Genomic DNA, 23,290 nt, shown 5'->3' on the forward strand with positions numbered 1-23,290 from the left:
CTGAGGAGGCGAAGAGAAGATCCAATTACCTAGTTAAAAGTCCTCTCCTGAGGAGCAACATGGCGTAGAGGATAGAGCACGGGCCTGGGAGGCAGAAGGTCATGGGTTCTAATCCCGGATCTGCCACTTGTCTGATGCGTGACCTTGGACAAGTCACTTCACTTCTCCGGGCCTCAGTTACCTCATCTGTAAAATGGGGATTGAGACTGTGAACCCCATGCGGGACAGGGGCTGTGTCCGATCCGATTTCCTTGAATCCACCCTAGAGCTGAGTACAGTGCCTGGCACATAGTGAGCGCATAACAAATACCACAGTTATTATTATTATTCATTCACTGTGGTATTTATTGAGTGCTTATGGTGTGCCAAGCACTCAATTAACCTCCTTTTGCTGGGTCTTATCCCTCTCAGCAGCATTGACTGAGCTCTTCCTGGGGGCAGAGCACTGGAATTGATAGAAAGAAAAGGCCCAGCCCTGGCCCGCAAGGAGCTTCCAGTCTATCCTGTCTTCCTGGGGCCCCTGGGGAGGGGTACAAGCCCTGCTCTGTCCAGGTTTACTTCATTAAGGGGTTACATCTGCTTCTCCTGATGGGGCGGAGGCCGGCATCACACCAAGGGTCCCCCCGGGATGGCAGCAGCCCAAGCCCACCAACCCACGGCAGTTGCCAGCTCAGCTGCCTTCCTCTTGCTAAAATCCCCTTGCCACCATTGCCCTTTCCTCTGATTTGGACCTTCCCCCACCTCCTCCTGGCCGACTAGTCCCCCCCCAGAGCCCCGCTAACAGTTTAACCCAGTCAAGATGATTAGAAACATCCCCCCCTCCCCAAACCGATCCCTCACTGCCCCCTGTCCAGGCTCCGCTCCGGCCGGGGCCCGCCCTGCCGTCCAGGCCCGAGCCTCTGGGCCCTCTTCCCCGCTCCGTCTCCTCCGGAGGACTCTCCTTTGGTTCCCCCCACGGAAGCTTCAGGAGGTGGGGGTCAGCCGGGGGGAGAGGGGAGGAGGGCCGGCCCTCTTGCCCCTGCAGCTGGACGAAGCGGCGCAGCAGTGGGCCGCCCCCCGACCCCCCTCCCACAGCTCCGGCGTTTCCTGCCTCCAACGGCAGGGAGGATCGGATGGCGGGGCCTGGAGCCCCCCTCCGGGTCTGGGGCTGGGCTCACGCGAACACGCAAGACCCGCATTTCCACACGGAGCACTCTCGGGCCCAGACGGCCGCTTCCCACCCGGCCCGGGGGTGGGGTTTGGGGGGGTGGCCCTGCCGGACGCCATGACTTTCGCGGAGGTCCTGGAGAGGCTCGGTGGCCTGGGGCGCTTCCAGTGGGTGCACATGGCCGCCCTGGTGGCCCCGGTGCTGCTCACAGCCTCCCACAACCTCCTGCAGAACTTCTCGGCCGCCGTCCCTCGGCACCACTGCCGGCCCCACCTTCCTCCCCCTGGGACCCCGGCAGGCAACTGGACGGCCGAGGCCCTGCTCAGGGTCTGGGTCCCGCTGGACACCAGCCAGAGGCCAGAGAGCTGCTTCCAGTTCTCCCACCCTCAGTGGCAGCTCCTGGAGCCCGACAACGGCACGACCGCCAATGGGACCACCAACGCCGCCACCGAGCCCTGCCGCCACGGCTGGACCTACGACCGCAGCGAGTTCGCGGAGACCATCGTCACGGAGGTAACAGGAAGCCCGGGCTCGGAGGCAGCTGGGCCACTCAGGGGTGGCCCTGGGACATCTTCCTCCTTTCTCCCTTTTTTTTTCTGATGGTATTTATGACAGTCACTGTACTAAGCGCTGGGGTAGATACAAGATAACGGGGTTAGACAAAGTCCCTGTCCAACACTTATATTCATGTTTGTCTCCCTCTCTAGATCATAAGCTTGTTGTGGGCAGGGAATGTGTCTATTTGTTGTCATATTGTACTTTCCCAAGCGCTTAGTACAATGCTTTGCACACAGTAAGCACTCAATAAATATAATCAAATGTTTGAATTAATGAAAGTCCCACATGGGGCTCGCAGTCTTAACTGCCATTTTACAGATGAGGTAACTGCTGTGGGTCGGAGACGACTCGACGGCTAAGACAAGACAACTGAGGCAGAGAAATTATTTGCTCAAGGTCACACAGCAGATGAGTGGAGGAGCCAGGATTAGAACCCAGGTCCTTCTGACTCCTAGGCCCGAGTTCTATCCTCCAGGCCACGTTACTGCTTCTCCTCCCCCTTCCTCACTCTCAAGTCCCGATAAATCCTTTCAGCCATCCAGCCAACTCTGGCCACCTGACCCTCCAGCAAGCTAATTGTCGTGACTTGTTGCTTCTGCCCACCTTATCCAGCCTGTCTTGGGTTTTCCTCCTGGTGATGCCCCCTCAACATCCCCCCTCCCCGGCCCCCAGCTCCCAACATCCCCCTAGTCCTCAGGCCTCTCTCCATCCCTCTCCTCTTGTTGGTCCATTTCCCCCCACCGCCCCCATTATTTCCTTGTAGCCCTCCAAGCTCCTCCCCGCCCCACTCTCTCCTCCAAAGCGCTCGTTGTTTCCCACACCTCCCCAGCCTTCTCCTCCAGCCCGTCCCTTCCCCCACTCTCCCTGGGTGGCTTCTGCTCCACCCCAGCCATGCCACCTTCACTCCTGGGAGGCTTTTCCCTCCAGAGGATCTGAGGACTCAGGCCTGTGCAACCAGAGTGGAAGATTGGGAGGGAGGGAGAGAGGGATGAGGAGGAGGCCATGATGTGCCCTTCCTCTCCCACCTGCAGTTTGCCCCAGCAGAACAGGGGACGCTTCTGCCCAAATTTGGGGACCCCAGTGAAGGAGGAGAGGAGGGTTAGCAGGATCTGGAAGGAGAGGCCAGGAGCCAGGGGTGGCTGGAGGTCACAAAGTGAGAATGGTCCCTGTGTGGACGGTTGGGCAGAGACCAACCAGCTCCCTCCTCCTCCTACCTAACCTCGCTGATCTCCTACTACAACCCAGCCCACATCCTCCACTCCTCTAATACCAACTTAACCTCTGCAGCTCGATCTCATATTATCCCACCTCCGACACAGAGGTCCTCCCTCCGGCCTGGAACTCCCTCCCTCTTCATATCCAACAGTCCGTCACTCTCCCCACCCTTAAAGCTCTCCTAAAATCACATCTCTGAGAGGGCTTCCCGACTAAGCCTAATTCCCCAACTCCCTCTCCCTTCTATGTCACCTATGCACTTGGATCTGGACCCTATCAGCACTTGTTATCCACCCCATCTTCAGCCCCACAGTATTTAGGTATACACTTTATACCCTGCCATTTTTCCTCTCTCTAATTTATTTAGATGGTAAGCTCCTTGTGGTCAGGGATCGTGATTCCCAGCTCTAATATACTGTCCTCTCCCAAGCACTTAGTAGAGTAAGCGCTAAGTGAATACCAGTGATTGATGACTGCAGCCTGGCACATGGTGAGCTGACAAGCAAACTTATAATAATACATAATAGTAATTGTAGTATTTGTTAAGCATTTACTATGTACTAAGCACTGTACTAAGTGCTGGGTTAGATACAAGATAATCAGGTCCCACATGAGGCCTCTGGCTGGTGTCCCACAGGGCCCAGAGTAGTGAAGTGACTTGGCCAAGTTCACACAGCAGGCACGTGGTAGAGCTGGGATTAGAACCCAGGTCCTCTGACTCCCAGGCCCATGCTCTTTCCTCTGAGAAGCAGCATCCTCTGAAAAGGCAGTCCGCCAGAACTTTTCTGAGGCCCAAATTCACCCTCCCCTCCACCCATCCCCTCATGGCCAACTCCAGGGAAGCATCTTCAGAGACTCTGATCAGGGACAGGAAAGAGCATCCCAAGATGGTGAGGCAGGGATCGAGAGAAGCAGCGTAGTCTAATGGATGGAGCACAGGCCTGGGAGTCAGAAGGACCCGGGTTTTAATCCCAGCTCTGCCACTCATCTGCTGTGGGCCCTTTGGCAAAACACTTCACTTCTCTGTACCTCAGGTCCCCCATCTGTAAAATGGGGATTAAGGCAGTGAGACCCTGGGGGGACATGGACTGTATCCAACCCGATTAACTTGGATCTACCCCAGCACTTAGAACGGCACCTGGCACATAGTGAGCACTTAACAAATTCCACACAGAGAGAGAGAGAGGCTGGCAGTGCGACTGGCAGCTATGCCCAAAACACAGTTCTTCCCCAACAATTGTGAGGGGTAGGGTCTCTGGCTCTGCTCAGCCCCTAGAAAGGGTCCCAGCTGGGCTGATGCCACCCATGGCCTCCTGCCCTGACTGAGGGACCCCCTCCAACCCCAATCTCCCCCACTGACTGTGGGTCCTTGCCCCGCTGTGTCTCTCCTCTTCAGTGGGACCTGGTGTGTGACTCGTGGACTCTGACCCAGATGGCCCAGTCCATTTACATGGCAGGGGTGCTGGTGGGCGCCCTGCTCTTCGGGAGCTTCGCGGACAGGTGCGGTCTCCTTGGAAGGAAGCAGGTGTACATGTTACGGCCAGGGGGGAGCGGAGCCGGGATAGGACCCAGGCGTCCCACCCCCGGGGCTCTAGCCACCGCAGCGACTCAACACAGCCCCCATCCTCTCCGCCTTGGCTCACGCCCGTCCTCAACCCTCCGGCCCCCTGTTTGCCCCTTGCCCGTCCCAGCTCCAAACCCGGGGAGCTGGTCCCTCCTCCCAGGGGGTCCCCTGTGACCAGCCTGCCTCCGGGGGTCCCCAGGTTTGGGCGTAAGGCCCTGCTCAGCTGGTCCTACCTGCAGCTGGGTGTGGCGGGAACTTCCATGGCCTTCTCCCCTGGCTTCTCCACCTACTGCGCCCTCCGCTTTCTCGTCGGGATGGCGCTCTCCGGGATCGTCCTCAACTGCATCTCGCTCGGTAAAGACCCCCCACCCTCTCTCCATTTCCCCCCGGCCCCCACCCATCCCACCTTCTCCACCCTTCTGAGCTATATCTTACTTCCCTCTCCTCTCCCTGTAATCACCAAGCCCACAAAATCTCCTTTTGCTTTTTGATGGTATTTGTTAAGCGCTTACTACATGCCAGGCATTGTTCTAAGCGCTGGGGTAGGTACAAGGTACACAGTCCATGACCCACGCGGGGCTCCCCATTTTACGGATGAGGGAACTGAGGTACAGAGAAATTAATTGACTTGCCCAAGGTCACATGGGAGACAAGTGGCGAAGCAGGGATTAGAACCCAGGTCCTCTGACTCCCAGGCCCGTGCCCTCTCCATTAAGCCACCCTGCTTCTCCTTGGATATGTGTCACCTACAATGGCCACTCAGTCCCCCAGCCCAGAATCACTCCCCTAACTTCATTCAGTCGTACTTATTGAGTACTTACCATGTGTGGAGCACTGAACTCATAGCTTGGGAGAGTGTGATACAACAGTAAATAGACCCATTGCCTTGCCCGCAGCGAGCTTCCATTCCAGAGACTAAGCACCCCTTTGTCCTGCCTGTAGTCCCCCATTCCTGCCCCTCTCACCCTCCTCCCCGCATCCCCCCCACCCGCCTTCACCCCTACCTCCCGCTCCTCCTCTCTCTTTCCCCAGACCCACAGCCTGGAATGCTGTCACTCAAGCGCAGGAACAAATTCTGTTTTGGCTCCATGGGATTTCTTACCCCGGGGCTAGGCTGGGCCTCGGACACAGGACAGGGAGGGAGGGAGCTGCCTCTCGGGTTTCCGTAAACACCCGCCTGTTCCCCTCTCAGGGCTCACCCCCATCATCCCGGCTCACACCAATCGGCTTAATTGTTTCCCCTGCTTCTCTCCAGGCCGCTGGTTCTCATCCAGGAAGGCCAAGTGCCCGGGCTCCCCTCTGGGGCCTATTAACTCCCCAGTGTCTGGATGTTAGCAAATGCCTGCAGGGTGAGCAGGACAGAGAAGGGGTGGGCTGGGGTGGAAGGGGTGGCAGAATCTTGGTCTACTAATAGGCACCTGCCACCCACTCCAGGGCTCTCCCACTATGTCCCTGTCCTGAGGTGGGAGAGGGGAAGATAGCATGGAAAATTGAGGGACAATATGATGGAAGACAAAGGGGTTCAGAGGCAGAGAATCAATTCTGCTCCCTCATGAAGCCCTTTTTTATGGTTTGTTAAGCGCTTACGATGTGCCGGGCACTTGAATAAGCACTGAGGTAAATTCAAGCTAATCAGGTTGGACACAGTCCGTGTCCCAAGTGGGGCTTATGGTATTCATCCCCATTTTACAGATGAGGGAACCGAGAAGTCAAGTGACATGCCCAAGTATGCAAGGAGAAAGAGGGCAGGGGAAGGCTGGAGAAGGACTCCCACCATGACCAGGGAGTTGGGGAAGGAGTTACCTCATCACTAAAATGGGGATGAAGTCTGTGAGCCCCATGTGGGACAGGGACCGTGTCCAACCTGATTACCTTGTATCTACCCCAGCGCTTAGAACAGTGCCTGGCACATAGTAAGCGCTTAACAAACACCATTTTAAAAAAAAGGATTAAGATTCTGGTGGGACCAGGGTGGAGGAAGACCATCACCGGGTGTGCCCCCTGCCCAGGGCACAGAGACACCTAGGCCACTATCTACATATCCCTCCCGCTTAATCCTGCAGGTCCCTGGCAGGTGCCCCCATGCCCTCCAAGGAAGTGGCTTGGGTCAGCTGCTTCTTTGTCTTCTGGCTACAGCAGCCCTAGGTATAGTGGAGGTATTCAATCACCTTGCCCCCTCCTGCCTCACCTCGCTGACTTCCTACTACAACCCAGCACGCACACTTCGATCCTCTAACATCACTCGCTGTACCTCGATCTCCTGAATGAATGAATCTATCTCCCCTCTGACCCCTTTGCCTGAAACTCCCCCTTCATATATAACAGATCACCCCTCTCCCCACCTTCAAAGCCTTATTAAAATCCCATCTCCGAGAGGCATCCCCCAACTAAATCCTCATTTCCCGACTCCCTTTCCCTTCTCTATCATTTATGAACTTGGATCTCTACACTTTAAGCGCTCGGTATTCATCCCGTCCTCAACCCATAGCCCTCAGGTATATAACCATAACAGTTTAATAGCTGCCTCCCCTCTAGACTGCAAACTTGTTGTAGGGAGGGAATGTGTCTACCAACTCTGTTGTCCCAAGCGCTTCCTAGAATGCTCCACACACATTAAGCCCTCAGTAAATATCATTGGTTGATTGAATAAAGGCTCCAAAAAAGGCCCAGGAAGTAGCTCGTCAGATGGTCAGTGGGAAGCAGTTCTAGGCCCACGGGGCAGCGTGGGATTTACAGACACACGGAGGTGGAAGAAGAAGGCATTGAGGGAGGCAGGAAGGAAGGAAGGAGGAATTCCAGGAACAGGGGAGCCCAGGAAAGAGATGGGGGCCCGAGGGGAGTCGGGGAGGGGCAGCTGGATGAGGCAGAGAGGGGGCGTGGGGACCCAAATACGTTCCTTTCCAGTCTTGGAGTGGGCGCCCACCCGGACCCGCACCATCACCGGGGTGCTGACCGGCTACTCGGCTACCCTGGGGCAGATCCTCCTCCCTGGCCTGGCATACGCCTTCCCCAACTGGCGCTGGCTCCAGCTTGCCATCTCCCTGCCTTTTTTCATCTTCTTCTTCTACTCCTGGTAGGTGCATGAAGCAGGGTGTATGCCTCATGCCTGGATGTAAGGGGAGGGGGTGGGCGGGCAGGTAGGGTGAGGAGGGGGCAGGCGCGCAAGGTTCAAGCTCAGGACGGACCCCGGGCCTCAACCAGAGCTGCTCCAAGGCAGGAGACAGTTCGGCCTGGGGTCGTCCTTGTGGCTGGCACACCACTGTCTCCCCCAACCCACCTTCGGCTGACACTGGGTGAGGGGAGAAGTTTCCTCTCAAAGTCGGGGGACAGAAGTGGAAGTGGGGGTGTGGTGGCCCTCGGGGTTGGGCTCCCCTGTGGGGGTTTTTCCTGTCCCTGGCCAGGTGGTTTGCTGAGTCGGCGCGCTGGCTGGTCCTGGCGGGGAGGCCCCAGGAGGCCGTCCGGGTGCTGAAGAGGGTCGCCCGGATCAACGGGGAAAAGGCCAGAGGTGACGAGCTCAACGAGGAGGTGAGGAGAGAGACAGACCACACTTGCGCCTGAGCCCAGGGAGCAGGGGGAACATCAGGGCAGACTGGACTCTGGCCCCACTGATGGGACTGATGCCTGGGGGGGATGGGGGACACTGCTCCCGGCTGCCCAGGGCCCAGTAGCGGGTCTAAACTGCTACCTTATGGCCCGATGCCAAGAGGCTCTGATCAGCCTCTAGCTTCCAGGGCAAGAAGACATTGGACTGAGCCTTCATTCCAGGTACTGAAGAGGGTCTCCCGGATCAGTGGGGAAAAGGTGGAAGGAGCCAAACTCAGAAGGGGGGAGGGGAGAGAGAGAGAGAGAGTGGACTTGCACCTGAGCAGGAGAAACCTCGGGGCATACCGGACTCTGGCCCCTCTGATGAGACTGATGCCCTGGGTTGGGGGTGGGGAGGCGGAGAGGAGAGTGGGGGCCGCTGCTCTCAGCTGCCCAAAGAGCCCAGGTCAAAACTGCCACCTTAGGCCCCAGTACCAAGAGGCTGTGGTCGGCCTCCAGCCTCCGGGGCAAGGTGATATTGGACTAAGCCTTCAGTCTCTGGTCCCTCTCTTTCCCTCCCACCCTCGTCTGTCCCTCCTGTGTTGCCTGGCCCCGGGGGTGTTGGAGGAGCAGTGCCAGGGAGCCAAGGGCCAGGGGGCTCTGACTGCCACAAGGCGGGCGGCCCAGTCCCCCACTGGGGCCTCACAAGCGCGATGGGCCTACTGGCCGAACCACCGGCCAGAGTCTCAGCGAGTTCCGGATGCTAGCCAGCTCTTCTGCCTGAGAATGATCGAAACGACTGTGGGATGTGTTAAGTACCTATTCTGTGCCCAGCACTGGGGGAGAGCCAATAGATTGAGGAGTGGCTGGATGAGCTGGCAGCTGGGCCTTGGTTGGGTGGCAAAACCTGGCACCTTCTGGTCTCTGGCCCAGGTCCTGCAGGCCCACCTGCAGAAGGAGCTGGCCCTCGCCCAGACCCCCGTCACCCCCTGGGATCTGGTGCGCACACCGGCCGTGCGTCACATCTCGTGCTGTCTGGCCGTGGTCTGGTAGGTTCGGGGAACCCTCCCAGGGCAGACAGTGGGGGGGCCCCAGGGAGGTCCCGGCTCCACCAGGGGTTGGCTACCGAAGGGGAGTGGGTGGTTTTGCACGGGTCCTCCAGGAACAGCCTCTAAAAGTGCTCTGCACATAATAACAGCTCAAGAAATACAATTGAATGAAAGAATGAATGAATAAGCTCACCCAGACTTTCCAGAGTGCATTTATTCCCTAACTGCTCTTCTATATGGCTCTCACAACATCCTTGTGATGTCGCCCGGATTTAACCTCATTTTACAGGTGGGGAGACTGAAATACGGGGAAACTAAGTGACATAAGAAAAGCAGCGTTGCCTAGGGAATAGAGCACAGGCCTGAGCACAGAAGGACCTGCGTTCTAGTCTCTGCTCTGCCACTCGTCTGCTCTGTGACCTTGGGCACTTCTTTGTGCCTCAGTTACCTCATCTGTAAAATGGGGATTAAGTCTGTAAGCCCTATGTGGGATGGGGACTGTGTCCAACCTTATTTGCTCGTATCCACCCCAGTGATTAGAGCAGTGCCAGGCACATAGTAAGCGCTTAACAAATACCACAGTTATTATTGTTGTTGTTGTTGATAATAGTAATTGTGCCAAGCACCATACTACGTCCTGGGGTAGCTACCAGATAATCGGGTCCCACATTCATTCATTCAATTGTACTTATTGAGTGCTTACTGTGTGCAGAGCACTGTACTAAGCGCTTGGAAAGTACAATTCAGCAACAGATAGAGACAATCCCTATCCAACAACAGGCTCACAGTCTAGAAGCGGGGAGACAGACAACAAAACAAAACAAGTCGCTTCACTTCTCTATGCCTCAGTTACCTCCCCTGCCACATGGGGCTCACATTCTAAGTAGGAGGGAGAACAGGTATTGAATCCCCATTTTGCAGATGAGGTAATTGAAGCACAGAGACGTGAAATGACTTGCCCAAGGTCACACAGGTGACAAGTGGCAGAGTGGGATTGGAACTCAGGACCTCTGAATCCCAGGTCTGCGTTCCTTCCACTAGGCCATGCTGCTTCCTCTAGCAAAGGCCCAGCTACCACCCAGGCACCCCAAGGCAGAGAGATTTCATCCAGCTCTGGGGCTGGCCCGGGGCCTACTGAAGCGTTTAGTACAGTGCTCCGCACATAGTAAGCGCACGATAAATCCCATGGTTTAATTGATTGATTGTCTCCCCGCCCCCCCACCCCCACCCCACCACTGAAGGTTTGCCACCAGCTTCGCCTACTATGGCCTTGCCATGGACCTGCAGGGCTTCGGGCTGCCCGTGCACCTGCTGCAGCTGCTCTTCGGCTCCGTGGACATTCCTGCCAAGCTCCTCTCTACCCTGGGCATGAGCCAGGCCGGCCGGAGGGGCACTCAGGTGGCTGCCCTCGTGCTGGCAGGACTGGCCATCTTGGCCAACCTGTTCGTGCCCCAAGGTGAGCCAATCCACCGCAAGTAGTCCCTCACACTGGACGATCTCTGTCCGACCCTCCGGGGTCGATACAAGCTAATCAGGTTGGACACCATCCATGTCCTGCATGAGGACAGTATTAATCCTCATTTTACAGTGAGGTAATTGAGGCACAGAGAAGTGAAGTGACTTGCCCAGGGTCACACAGCAGCAGACAAATGGCGGAGCTGGGATTGGAACCCAGGTCCTTCGGACTCCCACGTCCTTGCTCCACCCACTAGGGCTCGCCGCTTCTCGTGCGTCTCTCTCTATGGAAGGGCTGTCCGGCTGGCTAGAGTTGTCAGTCAGTCAAGTGTATTTACTGAACACCTACTGTGTGCAGAGCACTGTACTAAATGCTTGGGAGAGTACAAGAAATCAATAAAAAGATACAATCCCTGCCCACACGAGCTACAGTCTAGAGTGAACTGGTGAGGTCAGCAGCACAGAAGGGTGCTTTCTCTTCCCCACTTCTTGCCCTTTTTTTCCCTTCCCCTCCCTTTTTCTCCTCTTCCTGCCTTCTTTGACCCCTTTTATTTTCCACCAGGTTACCTGGGAAGGGTTGGCCCAGCACAAAACTGACCCTGATGGGGCTGAGCCTGAAGTCCCTCGGGAATCGGGAAGGAGGCTCAGACGGGCAGCCCGGCTGCTCTGAGCCAGAAATGAGCCTCAGCCAAGCCAGACAGGGCCCGGCCCAGCCTCATTCCCACACGAGCCACATTTCTGAATGTGTGCAGCTGCCCCATAGGATGCGGGGATTGCAGCTCCCAGCAATCCTCAAGACCGATAATAATAATGATCATTATCATGGTTTTTATTGGAAGGGACATGGCCTAGTGGAAAGAGCACAGGCCTGGGATTGAGAGGACATGGGTTCTAATCCCAGCTCTGCCACATGTCTGTGTGACTTTGGGCAAGTCGCTTCACTTCTTTGTGCCTCTGTTCTCTCGTCTGTAAAGTGGGGATTAAAACTGGGAGCTCCATATGGGACAGGGACTGTGTCCAACCTGATTACCTTGAATTTACCCCAGTGCTTGATCTGGTTTTAACTTGGGCCAACTCAAACCCTGCTGCCCTGGCTTCCACTCTAGCAGAGCCCAGCCCAGACTAGGTCTGGGGCAGTGGCTTACTTCTGAGGGACAGTACCCCTATTTGCATCAATAATAATAATAATAATAATGGCATTTGTTAAGAGCTTATTATATGCCAAGCACTGTTCTAAGCACTGGGGTAGATACTAGGTAATCACGTTGGCTGTTGAGGACGGCAGCAAGGGAGGTCGAGGTAGCAAAGAAGAAGGAGGGACGACAGAGAAAGATGTTGCCTAAGGAAAGAGGGAATCTGATTGGGTCTTTGAAGCCCAGTCAGTGGGTCAGGGACAGGACTAAGGGTGAGAGGGATGTGGAGTCTGGAGGCGCGGAGGCTGAATCGGAAGGTCATGGGTTCTGAACCTGACTCTGCCAATTGTCTGCTGTGTGACTGTGGGCAAGTCACTGCACTTCTCTCGGCCTCATTTACCTCATCTGTAAAATGGGGATTGAGACTGTGAGTCCCACGTTGAACAGGGACTGTTTCCAACCCGATTAGCTTGTATCTACCCCAGTGTTTAGTACAGTGCCTACCACACAGTAATACCACAATTATCATTAACAAATACCACTTGGTCTGGGGTCTGGGCTGAAACCAGAGGAGAGAAAATGCCTGGGAACATACAGTCATGAAGGCGCAGGTCTCTCCCCGCCTCTCCTGTCTGCCTACCTTCCAGTTTCTTTTTTTTTATGGTATTTGTTAAGCGCTTACTATGTGCCAGGCACTGTCCTAAGCACTGGAGTAGATATAAGCTAATCAGGTTGGACACAGTCCCCGTCCCGCATGGGACAGATGAGGTAACTGAGCCCCAGAGAAGTGATATTAATGGCTTGTCCAAGGTCACACGGCAGACAAGTGGCGGAGCTGGAATTAGAGCCCGGGTCCTCTGACTCCCAGGCCCGTGCTCTAGCCACTGGACCACACCGTTTCTCTTTCTGTCTCCCTCTCAGAGCTCCGGGCCCTGCGCACCACCCTGGCTGTGCTGGGGAAAGGCTGCTTAGCGGCTTCCTTCAACTGCATCTATCTGTACACCGGGGAGCTCTACCCCACCGCCATCAGGTACAAAGAACTCTGAGAGTGTGGAAGGGAGAAGAGGGGAGGGGAGGGGCTGGCACTGGCCTAGGGAAAAGAGGGTGAGGTCAGGTCCACATTGGATGACCGGAAAAAAGAAATCATGGCATTTATTAAGCTCTTACCATGTGCCAGGCACTGTACTAAGCGTAGAGGTAGACACAAGGTAATCGGGCTGAACACAGTCCACAGACGAAGCCACGGAAAATCTTCTCTGGGCCAGGTTGGAGCCATTTTCTGGTTAGGGGAGGAAGTCTGAGGTGTGGGGTAAGTCAGGGAAACCAAGACTGTTTTAAGGTTCCTTTGGTAGCCAGCGCAGGGGTCCTCTGAGCTAGGCTGACTCTGAGCTGGGGGAAGAGGGCTAATAAGAAAATAAAGGGGAGGAGTTGGGAGAGAGATAGTGGGGGTAGAGTGAGCGGCGGGGGTGGAGAGGGCCAGGAGCTGAATCTGGAGCAGCAAAGCCAGGCAAGAACTCAGAATACAAGGGCGAAGGAGATGGGATGTGAAGCGGGCCTGAGAGAGAGGTTTAACAGAGAAGTCTTCACTCTTGTACTCGCCTCTTTAATCACCCCTCCCTCAGCTCCAAAGCACTTATGTCCATATCCATCGTTTTTGTATTTATATCACTGTCTACCTGCCACTCTAGACTTTAGGCTTGTTGTGGGCAGGGAACGTTCTACCAGCTCTGTTATATTGTATTCTCCCAAGCTCTTAATTCAGGTTTCTGTATCCAGTAAGCACTCAATATCAATCATATGTTTTGAGTGCTTATGGTGTGCAGATCACTGTTCTAAGTACTTGGGAGAATACAGTAGAACAGTGTAACAGAGTTGGTAGACACGTTTCCAACAAATATAATCGATGGATTGAGTCTGGAGGGGATAGGGCAGAATCCAGGCCTGAGCCCCAGGCCTGGTTGTTTAGGTGACTCCTCTTGTCCCCATGTGAGCAGGGAATGGGTCTGTCATATTGTTACATTGTGCAGCGTGGCTCAGTGGAAAGAGCCCGGGCTTGGGAGTCAGAGGTCATGGGTTCGAATCCAGACTCTGCCACTTGCCAGCTGTGTGACTGTGGGCAAGTCGCTTCACTTCTCTGTGACTCAGTTACCTCATCTGTAAAATGGGGACTAACTGTGAGCCTAACGTGGGACAACCTGAAACCCTTGTATCTACCTCAGCTCTTAGAACAGTGCTATGCACATAGTAAGCGCTTAATACTAACATTATTATTAGTGTTACTCTCCCAAGCACTTGGGACAGTGCCCTGCAAACAGTAAGTGCTCAAAAATACGATTGACCACCTGACTGATGTGTCTCTCTTTGCAGGCAGACGGGGTTGGGTGTGGGCAGCACCATGGCCCGGGTGGGAGGCATCGTGGCCCCCGTGGTGAAGCTGATGGGTGAGAGGACCCCCCTGCTGCCCCCCATCATCTACGGGGCCACCCCCGTGCTCTCTGGCCTGGTGGCCCTCGCCTTGCCAGAGACCCGGAACCAGCCCTTGAAGGACACCGTGGAGGAAGTGGAGAATGGGTAGGTAGCAAGCTGCCTCTCTTTTTTCTCCTCCCTCTCCCCCTGCCCCCTTTTCTCTCCCCTCTTCCCTTTTTTTTCCCTTCCTCGGTTTCCCCCTCCCTAGTCACATTCTGACCCCGCAGAGCCCGGCGGCTGGGAGAAGGCGAGCCCCGGCAGAAGATTTCTCTCCGGACCCCAGCCAGGGACCCACACGGCGGTGCCCACAAGTGACCCCGAGTCCAGAGAACTTGTTTCGGGCACCGGGACACGGGATCCGGGAAGCAAAAATCCGGACCAGAAACCAGGGTACCTGGGTTCAGTGCCTGACTCCATCGCTGATGTGCTGGGCTCCAAGTCTCCCCCCTCCCCTATTTACATCCGTGCCTGGGATGCTCTAGTTTCATTCTCCCAGGAGACAGGAGGATGAGAATGATGATCTGTGGAGGTTTCTGTGAAATATGCCCCCACCTCCTCGTGTGCCTGGCACATAGTAAGCGCTTAACAAATACTCCAGAAAAAAATCCCCCTTGGATCCAACATGTGAGGCAGAATAAAACTCACTTTTTCTTCCCCGGTCGGCTTCGGCCTTTAGTGGGAGTGACCCCCGTCGCCCTCAGGGCACTTTCCTTCCCACCACCAGAGAATCCTCAGTTTCCCTGCCAGTGAACCAGGGCCACGCACCTGGCGGGAGTTCAATAAATCACTGTGGGGGATGAGGACGATTTCGTCTCTGCTCTTTGCCGCCGCTCCGGATTCCCTGCCCTTGAATCTCTAGGCGATTTGGGCCCCGCGCATATCCATCTCTGGCCTCAGTTTCCCCCCCCCGCCCCCCGGAAAAGGCGGGGGTAGGGCAGACGGGCAGGGAAGTGGGAGTCGTGCCCGGGCTGGGGGTTGAGGGGAGCCCTTGGCTGGCTGCGGCCGGTCGGGTCCTGAGGCTCCAGGCTGGGCTCCTCCTCCTCCTCTTGCGCTCGGGCCCTAACTCAATTGTTCTCCATCCATCACCGGGCCGAGCCGTAAACAAGCAGCCTCCGCGGCCTCCGATAATAAACTTCCTGCCGCCGCCGCCGCCCCAAAGCCCCAGAGCCCTCCCACTCCCCTCCCCAGCCGGTCCCGCCCGGCCTCCTGCCTGGAGGAGGCGGCCCGCGGGCCGAGGCAAGTGGGAGCTCAGGAGTTGGAGGGGGTCGGCCGCCCTGGGCCGGAGGGGCAGGATGCCGGTGGCCTGAGCAGGCAGGGATCAGCCCGACCCCGCTCCGGGGGCGCATTTCCCACCCTCCCCAATGATAATAAGGATGGTATCTGTTAAGCGCTTACTGTGTGCCGAGCACTGTTCTAAACTCCTGGGGGTAAATACAAGGTAATCAGTTTGCCCCACGTGGGGCTCCCCGTCTTAATCCAAATTTTCCAGATGAGGTCACTGAGGCCCAGAGAAGTGAGTGGCTTGCCCAAAGTCACCCAGCAGACAGTTGGAGGAGGCGGGATTAGAACCCACGTCCTGGGACTCCCAAGCCCGCAAAGCCACGCTGCTTCTCAGACAGAGGTCCGGGGAGAGGACCGACCCCTCGACCCCGACCCCTGCCCCCCGTCCCCGGCCAGAGGGGCGGCCGTCCAGCCCCGAGGGGGCGTCCCGCCCTGGGGAGACCCTCCCCGCCAGGACCTTCCCAGAGAGCCGAAGGCAGGGTCGACGCCCCAGTGGTGTAGGCCCTCCCCGGGCGGTTGGCTGGATCTCCGACGCCCCGTCCTTGCCCTCGGGGGTCGCAGGCAGCGCCCGGAGGGGTGATGGGTGGGGGGCGGGTCCGGGGGTGGGGGGCGTCCAGGCCGGGAGCGGGGGGCTTCCCCGCGCCCTCTGACCACTAGGGGGCGCGTCCGAGGCGGCTTCCCGCCTCCTCTGCTCATTGCAGCCCCGCAGCGCTGCCAAGCAGCGAGCAGCGAGCAGCGGGGGCACCGGCCTGCGGGGCACCGGCCTGCGGGGCACCGGGGCTCCGGACACACACCCAAAGGGGACACGGGCCGCCCCGGAGCCACCCCGCCTGAGCCTCGCCGAGGGAGGCCGGGGACGACCCCGGGCAGGTAGGTCGGCCGCCGGTGCCCTCTGCCCCTGGAGCCCAGCTGGTGCCCAGAGGTCTGCCCAGCCGGGCTGGGAGAGAGAGGTCAGGGTGGGGGCGGGAGAAGAGTTCGCACCCTCGGAGACTGGCAGGTGGAGGAGCTCCCCTCCTTCCCTCTCAAGGAGGGAGTTGAGGGCAGAGATGGCATCGCCTCCCGGACCTCCGCCGGCTCGGCTTCTGTCCTGTGGCTCCTGTCCTGTGGCTCCTGTCCTTTCCACCGGGCTTCCCGGCTCTTCGCGCTCCCACCCCCCGTCCCCCAATCCCGGACGGGAGCTGGTCCTGGCCGGGGGGCGCAGGGGAGGGAGGGCGAGGGGGAAGAGGGCGGGAGGCAGGGAGGGAGGGGAGGGGAGGAAGCTGGCTCTGCCCTTAAACACATCACTCCCAGCAACCGGGGTTCTGTTTTCTGTCTTAATGTCTCATCTCCGGCGGCGTGACCCCAGGTCACCAAATCCGTTGCCGCCTTGACGACGGAGCAGCCCGGATCCCTCGCTCTTCTTGGGGAGCGATGCGGTTAAAGCCCGAGTCCCCAAGTCTGGAGGATTCAGAGGTCCTGGGAGGGGAAGGGTCCGAGGTCTTGGGACCCTCCGGTCCCCCCTCCCCGGACACCTGAGGTGGTTTCGGAGCTGGCAATCCGGGTTAGAGCAAGAGCCGCCGGGGAGAAGGCCCCGTGGTGGCTACGGGCCCTAAAATTGCGGAGGAGGAGGCGGGGGGGGGGGGGGGAAAGACCAGGGTCCGGGACGCCTGGGTCCTGCCCCTGGCTCCCGTGACGAGGCGCATCTCTCTCTGCCGAGGCCGCGGGTCCATCACACTACAGGACCCGGCCTCGATCTTGAGAGCCCTCGGTGAACGCGGGTTTCCTCGTCACTTCCCGACAGCTCCCGTAGGCTGGCTCTCACTTCGGCCTCCTGCATCCTCCCCAACCCCAGTGTCCGTCCGGAGTAGCTGAGCAGGGCAGGCCTGTCCCTAAGGGGGTCCCCCTACAAGGCAGCTCTCCCATCCGGAGCCCCGGCTGCGTCAACTCCCGCAGCCCTCGGGAGGAATCACCTCACCTTCACACCTCATTCTCTCCTCCTGAGCCCCAAAATAGACAGCCCGGGCATTTGGAGAGAGAGAGAAAACTCAGAACAGTGCTTGGCACATAGTAAGCGCTTAAGAAATTCCATTATTATTATGTTTCTCCACTGGCAAAGCGAAGAGTATAAATGGAACAAATACCTAGGTCGCTAGGGCCAAAAAATGTCAAGGGAGACGTGTCTAAATCCAAAGAAACAGACGAGTGTGGAGAGAGATGCGAAAGGAAAGAGGCGAGTGACGTCGAGAGAGTTAGAATAAGGTCTGTCCTGGAACCGTCTCCGGTTCCTTTGGTTTTCCCCATCTGTGCAATGGGCACGAACGGCGTGTAAAGAGCGCGGGGGTGGGAAGAGATGAGACGAGGCAGATGGGAAGGCCTCGCTCCGGCGGACAGTTCCTTCTGGAAAGACCGAGCAGAAACCGGGGGGCGACCGACTAAGGAGCCGGAGGCGGTTGGAGCCACAGGCTGGCAAGGCCTGCAGGGGAGCGTGGGTTGGGATGGGGGAAAGGAAAAAAGGGTGAAGGGGGTGCCGGCCCCTCCCCCAGAGACCCCGGGGAAGTCCCCAGAAAGTGGGGGCTGAGAGATGCGCACGGTGGATGGGGCCAGAGGGGAAAACGGGGGCGCAGGGAGGGATGGAGGGGGAGTGGAGGTCTGCGCCGAGTGGGCAAGCTCCGGACAGGCCTCCGGATCAGGCTTCCCGCCCCTAGGGATGAGGCCGGCAGCTGTATTCGGGCCCCGTGGGAAGGAGGGTCCGACGAGCGGCTCCCACTTGCGACTGCCCCGACCTCGGAACCCCCAGGACCGGCCTAAAAAGGACTGGCACCAAGGGTCGGCTCGCCTTGCTGGGGGGGCGAGGTTTGGGTGAGGTTCTTACCCATTCTCAGCTCCGGGCACGGGGGAGGTGGGGAGAGACGCAGCAAGAATAGGTTTTACGAAGCCCCTTTCTCATCACCGAAGCAACACCCAGGAGACGGAAAGAGAAAAAACCCACCCTAATTAAAAACTGAACTTTACCGGATCCGTCCTAGAAAGGGCAGTTGGAACCGCCGTTTGAAACTGCTGGGTTGGAGAGGGTGACCGTCATGTCTGGAGAGGAGGAAACAAGGAGGATAGGGGAGGTGAGGGAGGCTGAGGAGAAGGGGCCTGGGTCCTTTGGCTGGACCATAGTCAAAAGACCCCCCGCCCCCCCGGGGCGTCCCTGTCCAGCTGCAGGCCTGGTCCGGGTGGTCGTGGGAAACCAAGCGCTACCGAATTGATCCCCAGCTCGGGTCGGTGAGGGTCGCACGCCCAGTTCCCCGGGGGCGGTGGCTTTTCAATCAATCGATCGATCGTATTTATTGAGCGCTTACTGTGTACAGACCACTGTACTGAATGCTTGGGAGAGTACGATGGAACAATATGACAGACATATCCCCTGCCCACATCGAGCTTACGGTCTAGCGGGGGAGACAGACGATAATACAAATAAGTAAGTAAATGACAGATAGGTACATAAGCGCTGTGGGGCTGCGAGGGGGAATGAATAAAGGGAACCAGTCAGGGCGACGCGGAAGGCAGTGGAAGAGAAGAGAAGGGGGGGCTTAGTCACAGAAGGCCTCTTGGAGATGTGCCTTCAATAAGCTCGTTGTGGGCAAGGAATGTGACTGTTTATTGTTGTCTTGTAGGAATAATTATTATGGTATCTGTTAAGCGCTTACTACGTGCCAAGCACTGTTCTAAGCGCTGGAGTAGATACCAGGTAATCAGGTTATCCCACGTGGGGCTCACAGTCTCCATCCTCATTTTACAGATGAGGTCACTGAGGCACCGAGAAGTTAAATTGCTCGCCCAAGGTCACACAGCAGACAGCGGAGCCGGGATTAAAACTCAGGTCCTCTGACTCCCAAGTCCGGGCTCTTTCCACTAAGCCACGCTGCTTCTCTACTTTCCCAAGCGCTTAGGACAGTGCTCTGCCCCCAGTAAGCGCTCAGTAAATACTATGAAGAGGGAGGGCGTTCCAGCCCCGAGGTAGGACGTGGGCGACGCTTCCTCCTCCCGCGTTGGCTAAAAGCTTCTGGATTCTCCTTCCTTCCTTCCTTCCTTCCCCACCATCCGCGGAGCTGCCTCGCCCCGATCCAAAAATCCCTCCTCCGGGGAATCGACAGGGTTATTTACTGAGTACTGCTGCACGCTGAACACGGTGCTGAGCCCTGTGCCGGGCGCTCGGCCGGGCCCCCGAAACGCGCCGAAGCTCTGCTCTGCATTCATTCATTCAGTAGTATTTATTTAGCGCTTACTATGTGCAGAGCACTGGACTAAGCGCTTGGAATGGACAATTCGGCAACAGATAGAGACAATCCCTGCCCAATGACGGGCAACGGCCGGACCCTTGCTGGGCCCAGGTGCGGCGCGCCAAGAGAAAGGGGGAAATGGAGGCAGGTGGCCGAGCAGATGCCAACGCCAAACTGAGCCATCCCAAAATCTTCCTCTCCGCTCCTCGCCGCTTTCCCATCGAGTTCCTTTCCCGCCCCAAGAACCCGCCCCCAATATTATCTGCCATTTAGTTTCCGCTTGGCTTCTTCGGGGCCATCGGGATTAGGGACCCAAATGGTACCTTCGGAGAAGCCACGTGGCCCAGTGGCTAGAGCCCGGGCCGGGAGTCAGAAAGACCTGGGTTCTAATCCCAGCTCCGCCACCTGTCTGCTGGGTGACCTTAGGCCAGTCACTTCACATCTCTGGGCCTCAGTTACCTCGTCTGTAAAATGGGGATTAAGACTGAAAGCCCCATTTGGGACAGGGACTGCGTCCGACCCGATTTGCTTGTATAATAATAATAATAATGTTGGTATTTTAAAGCGCTTAATAATACTAATAGTGATGGCATTTGTTAAGCGCTTACTATGTGTAAAGCAATGTTCTAAGCGCTGGGGGGGATACAAGGTGAACAGGTTGTCCCAGGTGGGGCTCACAGTCTTAATCCCCATTTTACAGATGAAGTAACTGAGGCCCAGAAAAGTGAAGTGATTTGTCCGAAGTCACACAGCTTTCAAGTGACAGAGCCGGGATTAGACCCCACGAGCTCTGACACCCCAGCCTGGGCTCTTTCCACTAAGCCACGCTGCTTCTCATCCACTCCAGAGCCTTAGTACAGTGCCTGGCACATAGTAAGCGCTTAATAAATACCACAGTTATTATTCTTCTTCTTGTTGGGGGGTGGTTTGTGGAGCCTGTTCTGGTTCCGTGTGGGTCCATCCCGACTCCGCGGTCCTGGCCAGCTCCTTCTGCCCCTTGCAGCCCAACCGGCCCGGAGGAAGGAGAGAATGGCTCTAGGGGAAATTAGCCCCTCTGTTCTTTGTTCTCTGGATCTTGCATCCAAAGAGTTTGAGTTTCCCTTCAGCCGGCAGCCGGTTGAGCGGGAACCTTCATCCTGCCCCGAAGGGGCGGGCGGGCCAACAAAGACGCCTAGGTCGGTCCCTCCCGCGGCGCAGTCGTTGGCTTTCTCACCTAATAATAATGATGATGATGATGATGACGATGGCATTTGTTAAGCGCTTACTATGTGACAGGCGCTGCTCTAAGCGCTGGAGAGGATACAAGGTAATCAGGTTGTCCCACGTGGGGCTCACAGTCTTAATCTCCGTTTTACCGATGAGGTAACTGAGGCACAGAGAAGTGAACCGACTTGCCCAAAGTCACGGAGTTGACAAGCGGCGGAGCCTGGATTAGAACTCACGACCTCTAACTCCCAAACCCGGGCTTTTTCCACTAAACCACAATCTTTCCACCTGCTCCGCCCTGCCTCTCTCCTCGGGGGCCGCTTCTCCCGCGTTTAGGAATAATAATAATAATAATAAATAGTATTTGTTAAGCGCTTACTATGTGCCAGACACTGTACTAAGCGCTGGGATGGATACGAGCAAATACGGGTTGGAAATAGTCCCTGTCCCACAGGGGGTTCACAGTGCCCATTTTACCGATGAGGTAACTGAGGCCCAGAGAAATGAAGTGACCTGCCTATGGTCACGCAGCAGGCGACTGGCAGAGGCGGGATTAGAACCCAGTACCTTCTGACTCCCGGGCCCGTGCTCTATCCATTACACCATGCTGCTTCAAAGACGCAGAAATCGTTTAGTTTTCTCCTCGCCTTTCTCCCACCTGATCCTTGGGGAGGAAAAGCGTCTTCTTGAGTCAAGGGACAACACCACGGTGTCTCCTGCCCTGCTGGGCATTTTCCTCCTCACCTGTTCCCTGCCTCCCAGAATCCCATTTGCTGGGTCTGAAACCCTGCCCGGACGCCTGGGAGAGTGAGGGGCTATGGGACTTAAGTCGAAACCCTTTGTTATGGTGTGTGCTAAGTGCTTACTAGGTGCCGGACACTGTACTAAGCGCTGGGGTAGATACGAGATGATCAGATTGGACACAGGGTCTGTCCACACGGGGCTCACAGTCTTAATCCCCATTTTACAGATGAGGAAACTGAGGCACAGAGAAGTAAAGTGGAATGGCCAAGGTCACACAGCAGATGTGTGGCAGAGGAGGAATTAGAACCCCAAGTCTTTCTTGATTCCCAGGCCCGGGTACCAGGACACAGAGCTTCTCCTTGAAGCTCCCACTGCTCCGAGGGGTGCGGAATCTCTAGCCAGTCAGTGCTACGTATTGATCACTTACTGTGTGCAGAGCCCTGTACTAAGCGCTTGGGAGAGTACACTAGAATAATAAACAGGCGCATTCCCACACTTACTGTGTGCAGAGCACTGTACTAAGCGCTTGGGAGGGTACACTAGAACAATAAACAGACACATTCCTGTGCTTACTGTGTGCAGAAAACTGTGTTAAGCGCTTGGGAGAGTACAATAATAAACAGACACATTCCCACACTTATTATAGACCCCTGTACTAAGCGCTTGGGAGAGTACAGTGTGGCTCAGTGGAAAGAGCCTGGGCTTCGGAGTCAGAGGTCATGGGTTCGACTCCCGGCTCTGCCACTTGACAGCTGTGTGACTGTGGGCAAGTCACTTAACTTCTCTGTGCCTCAGTTACCTCATCTGTAAAATGGGGATTAACTGTGAGCCTCACGTGGGACAACCTGATTACCCTGTATCTACCCCAGCGCTTAGAACAGTGCTCTGCACATAGTAAGCACTTAACAAATACCAACATTATTAATAATAGACACATTCCCGCGTTTACTTTGTGCAGAGCACTGTGCTAAGCGCTTGGGGGAGTAAAATAGAACAATAAACAGACACATTCCCTGCTCGTGCTCGGGGTATGTCACCGCCCCCCTGCGCCTCTGTCCGGCTGGGCAGCAGGGGGGCTCCACCTCTTGTCAGGGGGCTGCGAGATTGGCAGAACCCTGAAGTTAACATCCAAATCTCCCTGAGGCCCCCACCCCTACTCCCACCTCCCATCCAAGATCCCTGGGCCGAGATCGCCCTGAGATCCTCCCCCAGTCCTCACCTGCACCTCAGGTCCCCGGAAAAGGGCAGGGGATCGATCAATCAATCAATCAGTAGGTCCTTTGGCTCCCCCCTCATTTCACAGCTCCAGTTAATAATAATTATTGTATTTGTATTATTGTATTATTATTATTGTATTGTATTTGCCAAGCACTGTTCTAAGCACTGAGGTAGATAATAATGATGGTATTTTTTAAGCGCTTACTATGTGCAAAGCACTGTTCTAAGCACCGGATACAAGGCAATGAGGTTGTCCCACTTGGGGCTGACACTCTTAATCCCCATTTTACAGATGAGGTAACTGAGGCACAGAGAAGTGAAGTGACTTGTCCAAGGTCACACAGCAGGCAAGTGGCAGAGACAGTATTAGTATCTGACTCCCTAGCCAGTGCTCTTGCCACTAGGCCATGCTGCTTCTCAATCCAGGCTCCCCCATTTGTCTGCCGTGTGACCTTGGGCAAGCCACTTCACTTCTCTGGGCCTCA

At 56.5% G+C, this 23,290-nt stretch overlaps 2 protein-coding genes across 3 annotated transcripts in view; both read left to right on the top strand.

Moving 5' to 3' along the window:
• The first annotated feature begins 321 nt into the window (after nucleotides 1-321).
• LOC100088844 (solute carrier family 22 member 6-A) lies at nucleotides 322-14,915 on the top strand. The gene is made up of 10 exons (XM_029061374.2): nucleotides 322-1,660; nucleotides 4,317-4,420; nucleotides 4,684-4,838; nucleotides 7,389-7,557; nucleotides 7,886-8,009; nucleotides 8,940-9,055; nucleotides 10,297-10,511; nucleotides 12,565-12,673; nucleotides 14,011-14,214; nucleotides 14,337-14,915. The coding sequence occupies exons 1-10, from the start codon at nucleotides 800-802 to the stop codon at nucleotides 14,422-14,424; spliced, it is 2,145 nt and encodes a 714-aa protein (XP_028917207.2). The 5' UTR covers nucleotides 322-799; the 3' UTR covers nucleotides 14,425-14,915.
• A 1,185-nt stretch (nucleotides 14,916-16,100) lies between these two features.
• Nucleotides 16,101-23,290, top strand: part of CHRM1 (cholinergic receptor muscarinic 1) — a 39,486-nt gene continuing 32,296 nt past the window's right edge. For both annotated transcript variants that reach the window (XM_029061376.1, XM_029061377.1), the window contains exon 1: nucleotides 16,101-16,260. The gene's annotated coding sequence lies outside the window, so the exon portion shown is untranslated. The remainder of the gene's footprint in view (nucleotides 16,261-23,290) is intronic.

The sequence above is a fragment of the Ornithorhynchus anatinus genome, chromosome 3 (assembly GCF_004115215.2).
Source record: "Ornithorhynchus anatinus isolate Pmale09 chromosome 3, mOrnAna1.pri.v4, whole genome shotgun sequence".
Taxonomy (NCBI): domain Eukaryota; kingdom Metazoa; phylum Chordata; class Mammalia; order Monotremata; family Ornithorhynchidae; genus Ornithorhynchus; species Ornithorhynchus anatinus.